At 35.4% G+C, this 16,147-nt stretch overlaps 2 protein-coding genes and 1 non-coding gene across 6 annotated transcripts; 1 reads left to right on the forward strand and 2 right to left on the reverse strand.

Annotated features, from left to right (window-relative positions):
- The first annotated feature begins 647 nt into the window (after positions 1–647).
- On the forward strand, positions 648–5,117 carry LOC105642933 (protein REVEILLE 3). 2 transcript variants are annotated; one of them, XM_012227925.4, is made up of 8 exons: positions 648–1,163; positions 2,010–2,067; positions 2,665–2,788; positions 2,917–3,096; positions 3,190–3,312; positions 3,674–3,783; positions 3,967–4,026; positions 4,552–5,117. In XM_012227925.4, exons 1-8 carry the CDS (start codon positions 868–870, stop codon positions 4,567–4,569), a joined length of 969 nt encoding a protein of 322 aa, XP_012083315.1. In that variant the 5' UTR covers positions 648–867; the 3' UTR covers positions 4,570–5,117. The 2 variants fall into 2 exon arrangements, with proteins under 2 accessions (XP_012083315.1, XP_012083312.1); XM_012227922.4 differs by having other exon boundaries at positions 649–1,163; positions 4,547–5,117.
- A 581-nt stretch (positions 5,118–5,698) lies between these two features.
- LOC105642935 (chorismate synthase) lies at positions 5,699–13,688 on the reverse strand. Of its 3 annotated transcripts, XM_089721660.1 has the most exons (11): positions 13,515–13,688; positions 12,755–13,378; positions 12,555–12,653; positions 12,181–12,383; positions 11,096–11,292; positions 10,779–10,887; positions 10,365–10,675; positions 8,853–9,275; positions 8,183–8,267; positions 6,437–8,062; positions 5,699–6,210 (listed from the first exon to the last, which is right to left on the reverse strand). In XM_089721660.1, the coding sequence occupies exons 2-11, from the start codon at positions 12,820–12,822 to the stop codon at positions 6,050–6,052; spliced, it is 3,282 nt and encodes a 1,093-aa protein (XP_089577786.1). In that variant the 5' UTR covers positions 12,823–13,378; positions 13,515–13,688; the 3' UTR covers positions 5,699–6,049. The 3 variants fall into 3 exon arrangements, with proteins under 3 accessions (XP_089577786.1, XP_089577785.1, XP_089577787.1); XM_089721659.1 differs by having other exon boundaries at positions 12,755–13,688; XM_089721661.1 differs by having other exon boundaries at positions 8,183–8,264; positions 12,755–13,687.
- A 2,214-nt stretch (positions 13,689–15,902) lies between these two features.
- Positions 15,903–15,984, reverse strand: TRNAL-UAA (transfer RNA leucine (anticodon UAA)). The gene has a single exon. It is a non-coding gene; the product is annotated as a tRNA-Leu (tRNA).
- Positions 15,985–16,147: the final 163 nt, after the last annotated feature.

Below are 16,147 nucleotides of genomic sequence, written 5' to 3' on the forward strand. Positions count from 1 at the left end.
AATAAATTTAAAATATTAAACCCATTTTTATCGGTTTAATTTACAAGTGGTTACTTGTAGTAAAAAAATATAAATGAAACAGTGCATATGAATCATTTTTTTTTATATAAATTTTTCTCTCTCCCGTTATTACTTCTCTTGAATTTTTTTTTTTAATTATTTTTTTAAAGTGGATTCTACGATTATTTAACCAATTTTATGTAAACACCCTGCATAGAATCAGGTTACTGTATTATAACTCGTAAATCAGGGTTACGTTCTAACCTGATTTACAATGTCAATAAATTTAAATTAAAATAACATAATAAAAAGCGTAAGGACGGTTATTTATTTTTTACTAACAAAAACCGAAATTTTCTGGACTGTCTCTTACCTGAAATATTGACTACACGATACGATATTTGCTCTAACGAAATTTTGAGTTTTTGACCTACCATTCGAGGGTCAATTTCCGCGGGTAAATAAAACCCTTTATTATTTATTTATTTTTTAATATACAACGGTAACAGAAAAAATGCCACTTGCCTTATGGAGATATACCCCATCTTCCAATCCAGGCAACAATATCATGACACGTGTACGATCACGACGAAAGCTGGTAAGGTTAGTTTCGTCCTAAATGCCACCACCATCTCCACCACCAGTCCGCCACCATTCTCTCTATGTATGTATAAAAACTCTATGTTCTTTTTAAGCCACAATCCTCTTCTCTCTTAGCTTGTCTCACTCTTTTACTTAACCAATAACCTCCAAAAATAAGCGAAGACGAAACTGGTTTAGCAAGATAAAACTGGAGATTACGGAGACATACTGGAACCGGAACTCGAACCTTAAAAGAGGAAGGAAGCATTTTTGTGCTTTTAGCTTATGGTGTCGGTGAATCCCAACCCAGCTCAGGGTTTTTACTTCTTTGATCCCATGAGTATGGGACTTCCGGGTCTCAATTCTCTGCCGCCGCAGATGAATTCTACTGCCAGTACCACGGCTACTAATAATACAACTGCGGCGGGTAACACTGCCACGTCCACTACAAGTGCGGCTGCTAATACTGTGGCTTTTGCTGATGATCCGAATAAGAAGATCCGAAAGCCGTATACTATTACCAAGTCCAGAGAGAGCTGGACGGAACAGGAGCATGATAAGTTTCTAGAAGCGCTTCAACTGTAAGTCGGTCCGCTTTTAATTTTACTTTTTTAGGGGCGGTGATTTAGTGTTTGGTGAATTGTGTTGTTGGAGTTCTTCTGATTGGTTGCAGTGAAAATTGGGAGATGGAAATGATGGGAAGTGAAGAAATTTTTGCATTTGTGTCCTGCTATTAAGAAAATGCTACATTTTCCTTCCCTTATTCCGTTCCTGTATATTCTATTAGCAGTCAAATGGGGAATTAGGGGATAGAATTTGGGAAACTAATAATTGGTAATTGATGAAACATAAACTATGGTTAATTTGCAATTTGTTTTTATTATCATTAGTTATTTCTATTTTGTTCTTCAATTTGTGGGTTCGCTTTTGCTGCTTTAAGGATAGAGGTATTTGAATATTACTTTAGATGCTAACATAAAGTAACTTAAATATCCCAAAATTTCATCAAGTTGCCGTAAGTTGAGTTTATTGCTATTCCAGGATCTGGCAATAAAACTAACATTCAAAATTCTAAATTATCTATTTCAGACCCTAAAACCCCTTGCAGCCCCTTTAAAAATTGCTGATGTACCAAAAGGAAATTTTCTGCCGAAGTACAAAAAATTCTGTTTTTTTAATCAAATAACTGCAATGCATGTTTCACTGTTCAGTTTGCCGAAAAAAAAAAAAAAAAAAAAAAAAAAAAAGGTGAATTCACCTGGGTTAGCAGTCAGCTAATCTTATTTTGTCTTCATCTGTCCTAAATATGGAGCAGCTAACTGTTGATTCCTAATCCAATAAAACAGAGGATATTCTCTTTTACTTGTTTCTAAATGAATAGCATATAGTAATTTTAATATTTCCTTTGGTTTTGTGGCTGATTACAGATTTGATCGTGATTGGAAGAAGATTGAAGCATTTGTTGGATCAAAGACAGTTATCCAGGTATTTTCTGTAAATTTTGGAAGCATTACACCGTGACCATGACATATGCCAACTACCTATATCCTTCTTGTTATTTTTGTGTTCCTTGAACTCTTCACTCTATTATAAAGTACGTAAACCTTGACACTTTGATGAACGGAATAAAGATTCTTGAACCTTGTTATGAAACCTTGACACTTTGATGAATGGAATATTTATGAAATTTCCAGAGTGATGTACCTATGTAACCCCGTCCACGTAACATAGAGGTTTAATTCATCTTTTATCTGATGTTTATCATTTTACCTTCATTGTTCCATTTGTTATTCGGTTTTACATTGGGTTCATACACATCTATCTATGTAGATAAATGGCTGACGGAAATGTATCTGTTAGTGAAAAACTTGACTCATCTCTTGTATCTACCAGTCAGCAAACTTCATAAAATGGTAAAGACTTTAGTACTGCTGTGATGAGAGATAATTAACAATATGATGGAACCATTTATTGTGTGGATTGGTAGGGATCCCTTATCTGCTTCTTTTGTATTCTTTTGGTATTCATTTTACAACTAGTGGTGGATTGTATATCCATTATAAATTTGCATGTCCTTGGCAGATACGTAGCCATGCACAGAAATACTTTTTGAAGGTTCAGAAGAATGGAACAAGTGAACATGTACCTCCACCTCGGCCAAAGAGAAAAGCAGCTCATCCATACCCGCAGAAGGCACCTAAAAATGGTCAGCATGATCAACCATTCTTCTGTCTGTCATTTTTTTTTTCTTTTTTGGGTCTGGTAGCCTGCTTGTAGCTTGTCAAATGCTTCCAATTTTGGACTGAACCTTTTTTACTGTGTGTTTATGTTTAGTGGCTCCAGTTGTAACCCAAGTGACTGGCCCATTTCAACCTTCACCTGCTTCATTAGAGCCCAGATATGTTTACGGGTCAGATCCTCCATCAGTTCTTGGAAACCCAATGACTGGTGGACCTCTGACATCCTGGAATTTTAATTCCATGGCACCAGTCAATGCTTCTGGAGCGACTAAAGGTACAATTTGCTCATGCTTTCTTTCTGTGGACTCTCTTTCTCTACCTCTTATTAATTTTTTGCTAAAATAATGTTATAATGATTTGGCTTTAGATGAAGTGGGATTGGCTGCACCAGCAAATAATTGTTGCTACAGTAGTAGCAATGAGAGCACCCCAAGGACTGGGCGAACTAGTGAAATAATTGATCGAGGTGATCAGGGCAAGGCAGTACGAGGTCAGTATACATGTGCTTACTGCTTAGTTTGAGTAATGAGGGCTCGATTACTACGAATGTAATTTGATTGTTTATAGAGATGCTCATGTTATATCAGATTGCTAATTAGATTTTCATTTTGAAGCATATTTGTCCCTTCAGTGAGATAGCTCTATGTTAACCATATTGAACTTCCCAGTGTCTCTCACATGCAGTGTATATTCCTGTTCCAGGTGTTCCTAGATTATGGTCATATCCCCTTCCCCTTCTATTTGTACATCTTATGAAATTTGCATTGACCAATTGCATATTTATTATCTAGATATCTTCTTATTTCCCTGATTCTCAAATGCATGAAAATTTTATCCTTGTCAAAATGCAGTTATGCCAGACTTTGCTCAAGTGTACAGCTTCATTGGGAGTGTCTTTGACCCCAATGCGAGTGGTCACTTGCAGAAGATGAAGCAGATGGACCCAATAAATTTGGAAACAGTAAGTCATTTTAAATCATTGGTATTTCGTTGTTATTTGGCTTTGGCCATAGTTCCAGAATTTATTTTTTAGGCAAAAGCACTCTTTCAGCTAGTGTTAAGAAAAAGCAAGCTTGTTATTCTAGATTCTAATTATTCTGAAGATGGTCTGTACTCAGAAGGTTTTTTTTTGTCTATATCCCAGGTATTACTGTTGATGAGAAACCTCTCCATTAATTTGACAAGTCCTGAGTTTGAGGATCATGTAAGTGCAACAATGTTACTACCCTCTTCCTTCTTTTTTCTTCCCCCTTCTCCTCTTCGTTCCTTCTATTTTTCCTTCCTTTTGTCTGTTTTTGTCATTTTCTTTTTGTTTCTTCTTTTTATTACATATTATAGCTTATAATGGACCCATCAAATGAGAAAAAATCTGAACTGTCTTTATGAGGCGTTGCAGTGAGATACTTTTGATGGATATTTTAGGTATTTACTAAAAAATATGGGGATCCACCAGACACTTGCAAATTTCACTTTTATAAGCTACTCTTGGTTACAAGGGTGTTTTGTCTTTAATAAATAAATCCACACCTTTGAAATTCTGTTTTTCTTTCTTTTCTTCTTTTTTTCCCTCTTCATTTTTAATGACCTTATGGAATGGTGTATTTCTGTGTAAATGATTTGTAGTAACTTGCATTCTTGCCCCTGAGAGTATGATTGACATCGAGTTCGACAACACCTTGATGCATTTTCACTCGTTTGTTTAACTTTATATGAAATTGATGCAGAGAAGGTTGCTTGCATCATATGACATCGACACCGAGAAGGCAAAATCTGTTGGCCCTTTCGTTGACATGGATACTGATAGAACTCCAAAAGAAGTGAGAGGTTGAGAACTTTTTGATTAGCAGTAAATGAGCATGATGATATATCTTGGGAATTTCCCCGTCTTCCCACAGATGATGGATCACTGCTTGCTAAGAATAGTAAATTCTAGTGGAGGAAAATTATCCGCTATGCCACGATCCAAACAATTGGATAGTGTCAAAGAAGCTTGTATATATATATGTGTGTGTGTGTGTGTGTGTGTGTATGTATGTATGTAATATAGGCAATTTGCTCTTCCTGGTTCTGTATGCTGGTAGTATTTTACTTACACTCCTTGCAATGTAGATATAGTATCTTCACTGTTGGACCCAGAGGCTACCATGTATAGAGTTTTGAGTGAGTTTTTGGCTGTATATTTGTCATAAGATGTGCTTTTTGAGGTCTTGTAGGCGAGATGAATCTTTTCGGTATCTGTATTTATCAATAAATAATGGATATGAAAATGAAAGGTTAGCTGCTTTCCACATGAAATTTGATTATCTCAAACTTATTAGGGGTTTCTCTATCCTTTTTATATTTTTAAATTGAATATAATACACCTTGAAGGAATAGCTTCTAAATTGTATATTTATAGTTAAAAAATAAGTATATTGTTAGTAGAAAAAAAAATTGTATAGTTTATTCGTAATTACTATCAATCAAATTTTGTAATAAGGTTGGCAAATCAAAATGAAAATCTCGTGTAGAGCATATGCACGGACGACGGATCAGTCATTAGAAATATTGAAATGCTGCGTCCTTCACTTCCTATCCTAGCCATCGGTTCAATAAATAGGCCCAATACGCATCCCCGTTAAAATGAAGGTGAAAATGCTACCTTCTATTATTTCACCAACGTTTAATTATTTTATTTATAATTAATTATTCATATCCACAAACTTTAAATGTATGACACGTCAATTAAAATTTGTCACAGAATTTAGAGAAAACGTTGAACAGGATATTCAGATATTTTCCATTTTTCTACTTGATCAATCCTGACCTTGTCTACTTCAGTATAGACTTCAAACATAGAAACACAAAAAAAAAAAAAAAAAAAAAAAAAAAAAGAGTAGAAGATCAACCCCATAAAAACATCTTTACAGTTTTGCAACGTTACTACACCCATTACAACAATGACCTCGTACTCTAGTGAAGCAGCAACTTATATTGGAAGAAAGACCTGGCAAAGTCACTTGCTGTTTCAGGCTTCTTGGGGGCTTTGGTTTCAAATATAAAAAGCTAAAGAAAAATTAAAAATCCCATCCGAATGCCAATTTCATGTAAATAGCCATTAATTACATCCAACCTGAGGTACTTTCTCCCCTAGAAACGCATTAAACCCACCGCCCACCCCATGCAAGGTGGTTCTGCGCATGATATCACAAATACCTCATCGTATACACAACCGGGGTTAGAATTTACTATCTATATCCAAAACCCATGTCCAGCTCATGACCATATATCCCCTGACTATGGCTGGCCGTCGCAAAAGGGTGAATTGGCTTAGGGTTTGATCTCAGTTCCATCTCTATGAGCCTTTGAAGTGCCTCTGGAGGATGAGTTCCTCCACCAACATCAGGAGCTGCGCCATTCACCAAGAAAAGAATAATTTAGAAGTAATCAAAGAAAAATGCTACCCTTGGCAACAGTGAACTAAGTCCAGAACTTTGAACAGAAACAAATGAAATAGAGAGGGATTCCAGTGTTAACTTTGAAATTAACAGAGAGGTATGAAGGCAAGACTCTAACTTTGAAATTAACCAAAACTTACAACAGTTCAAAGGCAAAATACTGCCAAGTGCCTTTACCTTGTGGTGGAATTCCAAGGCTACTAAAGTTGGGCTGCCTTTGACCGAAAGGAAATCCTTGCATTGGACTTGATTCCTGTATAAAACCAGTCGTTCGATTGATGGGATGTGGAGGCAAAGGTGCACCCCTCGTAAATCCTCGTAGTAGGTGCGGTGGAGGGAAATTGCCAGGCATATGCATTTGCTGTAACATAGGATTATGTACGCTAGGATCTAATCCAGTCATTGCACTACTCGGGTGATGGAAAGGGGGACGAAGCAAATTTGCAGGAAATTGGTGGTTAGAAGAATCATGATGAATGGCATTCTCTGGGGCCATGAGTTTCATCTGAGAAGTAATATTAGCAGGATGAGAATCTAGTTGATGGAACATTGGTCCAGAATGATTGAACTGAGGATGATGAAGCTGTGGAGGCGATATCTGCGCATGAATCTTATGATACTGAACATCAGGTTCCCTCATATCAAAAGGACCATGGAAAAAGCGTGAGCCTTCTTGGTTTCCTATAATAGGCCTTTCATCTTGGAATACAGGATTCAAAGCTGCTAGTTTTTCAACAAAGTCAATTGGTGTCTTTGGTGACGATAATAACTCAGGTTTAGCTGAATTCCTTGCAGGCAAAGAGTTAAACAGATTCAGAGGGTCACTGACTGTAATCAAGCTATCTTCTTCTGGCAGTCTAATATCAGCAGAGCCATCAAAGCCGCCAAGCTTAGATCCCAATTCAGTTCGGAGCTGCGATGAATCAACTTCCTTCTGAGGAGAAAACCCTAAAAATTGCTCTTCAATCCTCTCAGATTTCATTTGTTGTCTCTGGTTTGATGCTAGAATACTAGTGTCAAGACTCGATATGTTGGATGTATCAGCTATAGAAGCAAGGAGACCATCATCCATCACAGTAAAGGGAGACTCTGAAACATCAGCTCTCATTGACCCAACCAAGCCCCTTTGGCCAGAAGCTGGAGTTCCTACTGACTGCAGTTCCTTCATGAAAGCAGTTCCAAAAAGTGCTTCGAGAGTCAAAGGTTTGCCTGCATTGTGAATGTTTTCAGCATCTGTCTCTCTGGAATTATGAGGTGCAGTGCCAAGATTCTCTACTTCAACAGTTTGCGTTTTGTTGGAAGATAGGGTTCCTAAATCAGTAGGCAGGCCAGTTCCCTTCTGTAACAGTGAAAGAAGGTGCTGCGAAGCATGATCATCAATATCAGCTTTCTTCCGTTCAGTCTTAGCACCAGAATTACTCCAGCCCGGGGCAGGTGGCTGTACAATAGAGCCATTATCAGTAATTTCTGACAGAATTGACTGTTCAAGGTCTTCGCATGTAAGTACAGCTGAAACTGCCTCTCGCTTAGTGATATTTTCAACAGTGGCAGGCAATAAATTGGATGCCACGTGCCCACCGCCAAGTCCAGAACCATGGGTTGGAAAACTCGATGGAATGTTCTCAGTAGCTTTACCGTCAAAGGTATGCGATACAATTTTTTCACCTCCAACAATTAATGATAGCAAATCATTGGGCCTGCCAGATGTGAGATCATCAACTGGTTTAGTGGTGCTGCCAGATGGAAGATCAGCAACTGGCTTATTGATCCTGCCAGATGAGAGATCGGCTATTGGTTTTTTCTCTGAAATAACAAGATGGACAGAAAAATTAGAAAATAAAACATACACTTGATCTATACAAATACTAATTAATGTTGGATGTCAGCCACAAATTCAAACAGCAAGATATCAGTACTGAGTACCTTCTTCAAGAAACCATTGAGCAAATTTGGAAGATTCGAATGTGTGAGGGCTCCATGTATCATCTGCTTTAACATCTTGCTGCTGCTGGAGGAACAAATAAAAACAAGAATATTAAGAAAGATTCCTGCAATTCATGCTAAGAACTTATAAATGTAACACAAATCTGCTTCTAGAAATAGCTGTATCAACTAAAAGATAAGCAACAAACTCATTCATGAGATATAGTTTGCATTTAAAATTTAACTAAATCTAGCATATAGAGTGGTGTTATCATATGTATTTAGTTAGCTTGCTCTTCCTGTATTCAAACTATGAACTTCTGTGAACTGCACCAGGCCATCATGTACTGGTAAACCAGGGATCAACTGATATTGGTCCCCAGTTATTTATGGAGAAGTAGAAAACCATCAGAAACCAAATAATAGCTCATGTTTGCATAAAGCAAATATCATGACAGGTGCAGAAATGAAGATTTTGTCTAGATGTCATATCATAACAATCGTGGTATATGAATCAACTGCAATTTGCACCATCTTAACGCTCAGGAAGACATCGCAATTTTTTAAAAAAGTAGTGTGTATGTGTCTGTGTGAGAGAGACTGACAGGGAGAAGTAAGAGAGTTTATAAGTGCCTGAAAAATCATACCATAAAAAAAAAAGAACAATTACCTCAATGAAACTGGAGGAGCCAACACTGTGTAGTGTCAATGCACTGCCAAATAGCTTGTCTAGTATTGAGGTTGAATGAGTTGGACTTGATTCACCCACAACTTTACTCCCTATCCCATCCTTAGCATCAAGCTCAATGACTTCATTATTCTCTGAAGACTCAAAAGCTTCTGAAAGTTTAGAGGTCTTGTAATATTGATTATCCACGCCAGCAGGTTCACTTGAAACATCCAAAGCTGATGATAAATTCGGAATCTTTTCATCCTTGTTATTAACTGAAACACGAGTACTCGGACTACTGATTGGCTGTTCTATTGAGTCCATTTGTTCTAAAGATTGCTTCTCCTCTTGACTATTAGAGGTTCCAGTTAACAAATGGCTTCCTTTGGCATGTGAAAGGCTACCCTCAAGTTCATTGCCGATCTACAGATGCAATTAATAGAAGAATGTTTAATAAGTGAGAATATACCAACAAATAGTAAGATCCAATCAGCATATGCTAAACTATGTATTATTCAATAGGAAAGCAACAGGTACTTGTGGAATTGCCATCTCTATTAATGTTTTGACAAATGCATTTGTCTCTACAAACAAGCGTGTATGATAACTGCATACGCATGTGCATATCACATTTCAGTCAGTATGACAACGAGTTTGGAGCCCTTGGAGTACAGAGAAACCCAGAAAAGCAAAAAACACAAGCTAAACTGCTTTCCCTAACATTTTTACACTACATAGCTAAGTGATGGCATGCCACTGATATAAGTATTTAGGCCAACCTAAGTACTGATTTCAAACAAAAAATATTCTATTGCCTCAACTGGATCTCTAGGTGTAGTGAAAAAGGATTTAGCAGCTCCAGACCTTTCAGAACGTCACAAAAAACCAGGTAGAACAAAAGACAGTGATTCGTAGAGCCAACCCAAACTAGATTAAGACTTGGATGAGTTCATTGATCAGATTGCCAAAAATGGATTCTCAACTTGTCACAATATTTTTGAACTTGAATATCAAGTAAATTTTATTTTATAATTAAACTGAACAATCAAATTGGCACCAGATTACGTGAACAAAACAAATATTAATGCTAAAAAAAACCAAAAGACAGAGAAGAAGAAAAGTAATATATCAAGGCAACTCTTGATAAAGCTAGTGCCTTCAACCAGCATCATGCAGCAAAAGAAAGCATGGGAGATATCAACCGTCCGAATAGATGGCAGGAGGAAACTGTTTATTTAAGATGACCAGATACCCATGCCATATCACTGTGGTTTTTGTCAATTTATATTGATAAGCAATAATTTTATCTAAGATAAATTGATCCACTTATAAATGCATGTTGCACATACAAGTCTAGACATTAGATAACCTTAAAGTCAACCCAGCCTTATAGAAATCCTCTAAAAACAGCATTTTATTAAATTTGAGAAGAAAGTTTCAAGCAATATGCCCCTCCTAGCCAGCCAACTTTTAACTGCAAAAAAAAAAATCAGACAAGGAGAAGAGAACCACCTCTGGTGGTTGAGAATGAGTTAAAGCTTTCGTTCCAATATTCTTCTCCACTATAGTACTTGAAAAACCTGGGGGGACGAGAGGTCTAGATACAGGAGCTGGTGAGAGAAAGGAAGACTTGTCAGAATCATTACTTGAAGCAGGCTGTATCACTGGCTCATCTGATTCAGCTCTTCTATTCAGCAATTTTTTGTCATTTGGATCCTCCAACAACTCACTGATATCAAATTCGTTTCTACCCTTTCCTGGATTTGACTTCTGCTTTTCTTGAAAAGATTTATGCTGCTCCTTCCTCATCAGTTCAAAGGAAGCTAAATGGAAATATCATATGAAAAATTAAGTGGATCATCATTGAAACAAACAGAAATAGAATTGATGACCAACAAGAAACCCTTGTGTAAAAGGAACCATTACCTCTTCTCTTTCTTTCCTCTTCTGCTCTATCCTCAGTTGTGCACTCAGAAGAACCAAATGTCTCATCATTGTATGAGTCATTAGTTTCCCTCCGTAAGTGGGGCACCGCCTGAAAAATTACAGGGCATGACTTAAAATGGATATCAAGGGACATTTAGCCGATATGAATTCAAATAGATCATTTTCCAAACTCAGTTGCTTTTATGTATATGAAGCAATTGAAAAACAAAAATACCACCAAACCCGATCATGCATCATAGTTCTCAGACTTATTCACAAATACTACCATATTAACAAAATAAGACAACAAGCTTTACCTTATAAGGCCGAGGTGGATGATATGGCTCATTACTCTTATTAAGTGGGTAGTTCTCATTGGCTCGAAGCTTTGGAGCTGATGTCCCTGTGGCAGCATATCCAGATGGTCTTGCAAAAGAACCACTTCCTAGGAGTCCATCATGCTCAGGAACTTGCCAAGGTCGCCGAGGTTGGTTGTTATAGCGCCTTCCAGAATCTGTGTCATCATCATGTGTCATTCAACCACTCATAGAATACACTATAATCAGAAATACATACAAGTACACTACCTGTAAAAGACAAAATAACACCACATCTCCCATCATCAAGCAAATGAAAAAATCTGAGATAAACTCAAATAAATAGTATATTCCTCAAACTCATGTCTTTTGACTCTTGTGAAACTCTTCAGGATACAAGACTGGAAAGAAACATGGAGATGAAATCTGTAATCACTAAAATACTATTCTCAGTCAAACAAAACAGAATATTCCCTACATACCCATACAGCAACCTCGTTCAGCTGTTATATTCCTTAAGTGGGCTAAAGTCACAATTTAATGAGTCAGCTTGTATCTAGAACATAGACAGCCTTAGGGTTTAAGATTTAACCACAAAATCACATGCAACCTTAGATTCTCCCTACAATAAATATTTAGTCAACTTCTTGTTACTGTCACATAGAGCCTGAGATTTTTCACATTTTTATGAATTGCCACTTTCCTATTTCCTGTTTGAGGACGAAAGAAAGCTTTGTAGGATTTCCCAAGTATCATAACAACTAAATGGGTAATACTTTAAAACAATCTCAAGAATCAACAAAGAATCGAGGACTATTTTATGGATGCTACTAGTTCTTTTTATGGATGCATTGAAAAATAGTTACAATTATTAAGGACAGATATCAAATAATGAAGTGAACATGTCAAGATGTAATATAATGGTTCCAAATGAATTCAGGAATGATAAATACACTTTCCAACAAAATGTTTGAGGTGTTACTTCATAATTTAAAATGTGTAGAAATATAAACCAATGGTTTACCATGCATTCTCATGATTGAAGAACAATTTTATACAAGGTAACTATTTATGTGAAGCCTCACCTGAATCCCAATCAGATTGTGTGTCACTGTCTCGATCACTCCTTCCAGATGAAGGACTATCCCACCTTCCATGAATTCCCCGGGAAAAATTACTTGTATCCCCTCTAGTCGGTGGGGATGAACCATACTCATTACGTCTATAACTTTGAGATGAGAAGCTGCCAGAGATTCTGAACCGATCTTGCGAAGCATCCTCAAATTCACTGGTGGAGAAAGAGAAGACCAAGAAGGAGAAAGGAAACAAGATTGAAATCATGGCAAAAGAATGACAACAGCGTAACCATTAAATTAAAATTGACACCCCCAATATTCAAATTTTGTATAATTGTGAACTCTCCACATATAGACTATAAGGACATGACAAGCAAACTTACCTCAGAATAGATTGCTCGAATCCACTTGGTAAAGTTTTGCAAACATCCAATTCCCTCAACGATAGTAGAAAATCTCTTGTATATGAAATTCTTAACTTCCTGGATCATTTATCCACACCCAATAAGTAATAGCAGAAAATTAATATTAGAAAGGAAGTTCAATGTTGAAAACAGAAAATGTAAGGATGGAACTGCATTACTTTTGAGATTCTTGCCTTGCTTCAGCGTGCTCATTCAGTCCATGTTGATCTTCATTTTCGAAACTCATTTTTCTGGTATTTAATTTAACAACCACCAAACACAAAATAACCAATGTGATTCTCTTCACTATATATAGCTACTAGTCACCAAATATCGACTCGTATACAGAATCTTGCATCCACTGCACAATACCCATATATCCTGTCACCATCCCGGAAAAAAACCCAATAACACCACTTCCAAAACTATATCTGTACAACGCTGTTAGTTGTTCAATATCCGCATAGTAAACTGGTAAAATTTTTGGCTATTTTAGGGGAAACAGAACATTAATTTATTGGTCATCAACACCCTGTATCGTGCATCCAATGAGATTCAAAACTGCAATCGATATTAATGAAGAAAAAATCCAAATTCCAGCCGACGTCAAGCCGAGTTCATCCTCCCAACTAGCTCAAACCCACAAAAAAACCCACCAGATATACCGATTCAATATCTTTAAACTCTCATCGAAAAATCTCCTCGAGGAACACGCTAATATCACCAAATTAATGCTCAAAATGCGACATATGTACCAAGAACTACTACTTCTTTTTTTTTAATCAAAACTCGAAGCTAGCAGCCTACACCATAAAAATCGCTTGTTATCGACAACGGTATCAAATTCTTGACATCGGAAAGTCCCAAATTAGATCGTATGAGACAAATTGTATGAAGTTCAAAAATACTAGGGTTTTGTTACGGTACAATAATAGCTACCTGGATCGGAGAAGCAGAGAGCCTGGAGAGAGGGATGAGGAAACCAAAGAAAGTGAAAAGACGGGGTTTAATCTACAATATGTAACCTGTTTGCCGGATCGGAGAGCCTTTGCATTTGAGAGAAAGAGATTGAAAGAGCAAAAAGAAAAGAGTTGCAGAAATGACGTAATTGGCATTCACATCCTTGAGGAAAAAAATACGAAGAAAACAAAAATGTTTGTTACGTAATCCCACGCGCCTTGTGGACGTCGATGTAATTACGCTCTCTAATTATTTTGAAACAACAGACCAAAAGTCAATTTGTGTATTTAATAAATTAATAATTAGGCTATCTAATTATTTGGAAACACCACACCAAAACTCAATTTTTGTACTTAATAAATTATTACTTCGCTTTTCCATTTTTATGCACTCTGCTCGCTTCTCTTTTTGAAAATAATTAATTTTTTTAATTCTCTAATATATTCATATTTGATATGCCTTATTATCAATAATTTTTTCATTCAATTTTAGTGAAAGTAATATTAGATGTTAAATATAAGGTTATACTAAAAAATGTAGGAAATTTTTATTTTTCAAAGCATATCATTTTTTATTTATATAAAAATAAAAAAAATCTTATGTTTGTAGGACAAAAGGAATCTTTATTAATTCATTGTTAATTGTTGTTAACAAACATCAATTACTGGCCACCATCAACCACTGTACTTACCACTAGTGTTTTTTATTATATTTTTTCATAATATTTTATAGTAAAATTTTGAAATATGAAATTTTTATAATTATAATTTTGTAGATTAAAAATTTTTAATAAAAACCCAATCAAAATATCTTTCAAAAACACTACAATTGTGCGCACTTTGTTAACGTCTCTTCAATTACTTCAGCGCGCGTGGGAAAGTTCGCTCATATAACGACTGTGGTAAAAGTTTGCAAATGAGCCTTTCAACAACTAATTACAACGAACAGCGGACTGGGAGTAATTATACAATTTTGGGATCACGACACCAAAAATAAACAATAAATAGATAAATAAAATTTGAGGTGAAATAGTTAACTTATTTAATATTTTATTTTTAAATATTACGAGAAAGATTTAAACTTATATTTATTGAATATTATCGTGCCTTAGTATACTTATAATTAGGTTAAGTCTTGAGGTGCAATTTATTTAATATTTTTGTAAAATTTTTCAACAAAATATATAAAAAAAATGTGGGTTAGTATGTGCTCTGTAGAATTCGAGCACAACGTAAGCTCAATAAACTTTTTCCAACATTTACTGTTATAGATAAAAACACAATTTAAATTAATTATTTAGATGATTGACTCATAATATTATATGTTGCACATGTATTTATTTGAAAGCTTGGTTTTTGTTATGTGATTGTAATTTTCATCAACATCATAATGGTTGTGGAGAATAACTAAAGAATCACAATAATTCCTCCAAAACCTATTGACTCGGACTTGAGACATTTAGTTAAAGAAAAAGGGATATTTGTCATTTCATCTCATATCTGGAGGTATCTTAATCCTATTTAATTTTGTGTTAAATAAATAAAATAAAATAAATAAAGCACATATATGAAAGAAAAATATGTTGAGAAATGAATATCTTAACCATCTCTTTCTTTTAAAACTTTTTTGAGCATCAGAGAGGGGTTTCGAATATCATTAAATATTAAATACATCAAAGTAACATTTTAGGCAATACAATTAAAATGATATTTTCCTTTAAATAATAGTTATCAAATTAACCACTCTAAATGAAAATCTCCCACTTGAAAATGAGATCAATTAAATGATGTCTTGTTAACTTAATTCACCTAATTTTAAAATTATTAATGTAATATTTAACTTTAAATAGTGAGCACCAAAGCAAAGTCATACAAATATTTCAACAATATCGCCTCATTTTCTTTCATTTATTAGCTTATAATTTTGCCATCCGGCAATGTGACATAGCATGAAATGGTTTTTTTTTTTTTTTTAATTAATAGTAAATGCTGAATAAATTTTTGTTTTATTTCTTAAATTTTAAAATTAATGCCAGTATCAATATTATATCAAATTCATTGGATGAAGGCCAATTCCCGAAAATTAACTTTTTGCTTCCAAATAAATAAATAGACCTATGCTTTAAGCTTAGCTGTGGAACAACAAAAAACGTTAACACTGACACAAAAGAGAGGAAAATCCAACAGTGAAGATGTTTTGCAAGGCCTAATTGGAAATTTCAACAGGGTGAAGTTTATTTTTTATAGAAAAATCAAAAATCAAAATCAAAATCAAGCTAAAATAATATTGAAAATCTCCAACATGAATGAGATTGAATTGTAAATAAGAGGGTCTATATAAAAAAATAAATTTGAAATTAATTTATGTTGCTGGCTATGGGTTCGAACCCATGCGCACTTATGTGCAGAAGATCTTAAGTCTTCCCCCTTAACCTCTCGGGCAAACCAGCTTCTCCTGGAGGGATGTTATGGTCTAACTTAAAAATTAAACATGTTTACCCATAGCCTAAGACGAATCAGCTTACAGAATTAAATATTCTTAATCCAGTGAGCTGGGATACTGGCGATTAATAGTAAAAAAAAATTATCAACGCCAACGGACGAATTTCAGCG

This window comes from Jatropha curcas, chromosome 5 (genome assembly GCF_041381405.1).
Source record: "Jatropha curcas cultivar XTBG-Jc1 chromosome 5, XTBG_Jcur_1.0, whole genome shotgun sequence".
In the NCBI taxonomy this organism is placed as follows: Eukaryota; Viridiplantae; Streptophyta; class Magnoliopsida; order Malpighiales; family Euphorbiaceae; genus Jatropha; species Jatropha curcas.

What these genes read in the sequence shown, in the direction of transcription:
- LOC105642933 (XM_012227922.4), top strand. Translation starts at nt 868, where the DNA reads ATGGTGTCGGTGAATCCCAACCCAGCTCAGGGTTTTTACTTCTTTGAT. An exon ending in TTTCTAGAAGCGCTTCAACT is followed by an intron (nt 1,164 to 2,009) that starts GTAAGTCGGTCC and finishes GGCTGATTACAG; the next exon opens with ATTTGATCGTGATTGGAAGA. An exon ending in GTCCTGAGTTTGAGGATCAT is followed by an intron (nt 4,027 to 4,546) that starts GTAAGTGCAACA and finishes AAATTGATGCAG; the next exon opens with AGAAGGTTGCTTGCATCATA.
- LOC105642935 (XM_089721660.1), bottom strand. Translation starts at nt 12,822, where the DNA reads ATGAGTTTCGAAAATGAAGATCAACATGGACTGAATGAGCACGCTGAA. An exon ending in ACAATCTGATTGGGATTCAG is followed by an intron (nt 11,293 to 12,180) that starts GTGAGGCTTCAC and finishes ATGATGACACAG; the next exon opens with ATTCTGGAAGGCGCTATAAC. An exon ending in ATCCACCTCGGCCTTATAAG is followed by an intron (nt 10,888 to 11,095) that starts GTAAAGCTTGTT and finishes GTAATTTTTCAG; the next exon opens with GCGGTGCCCCACTTACGGAG.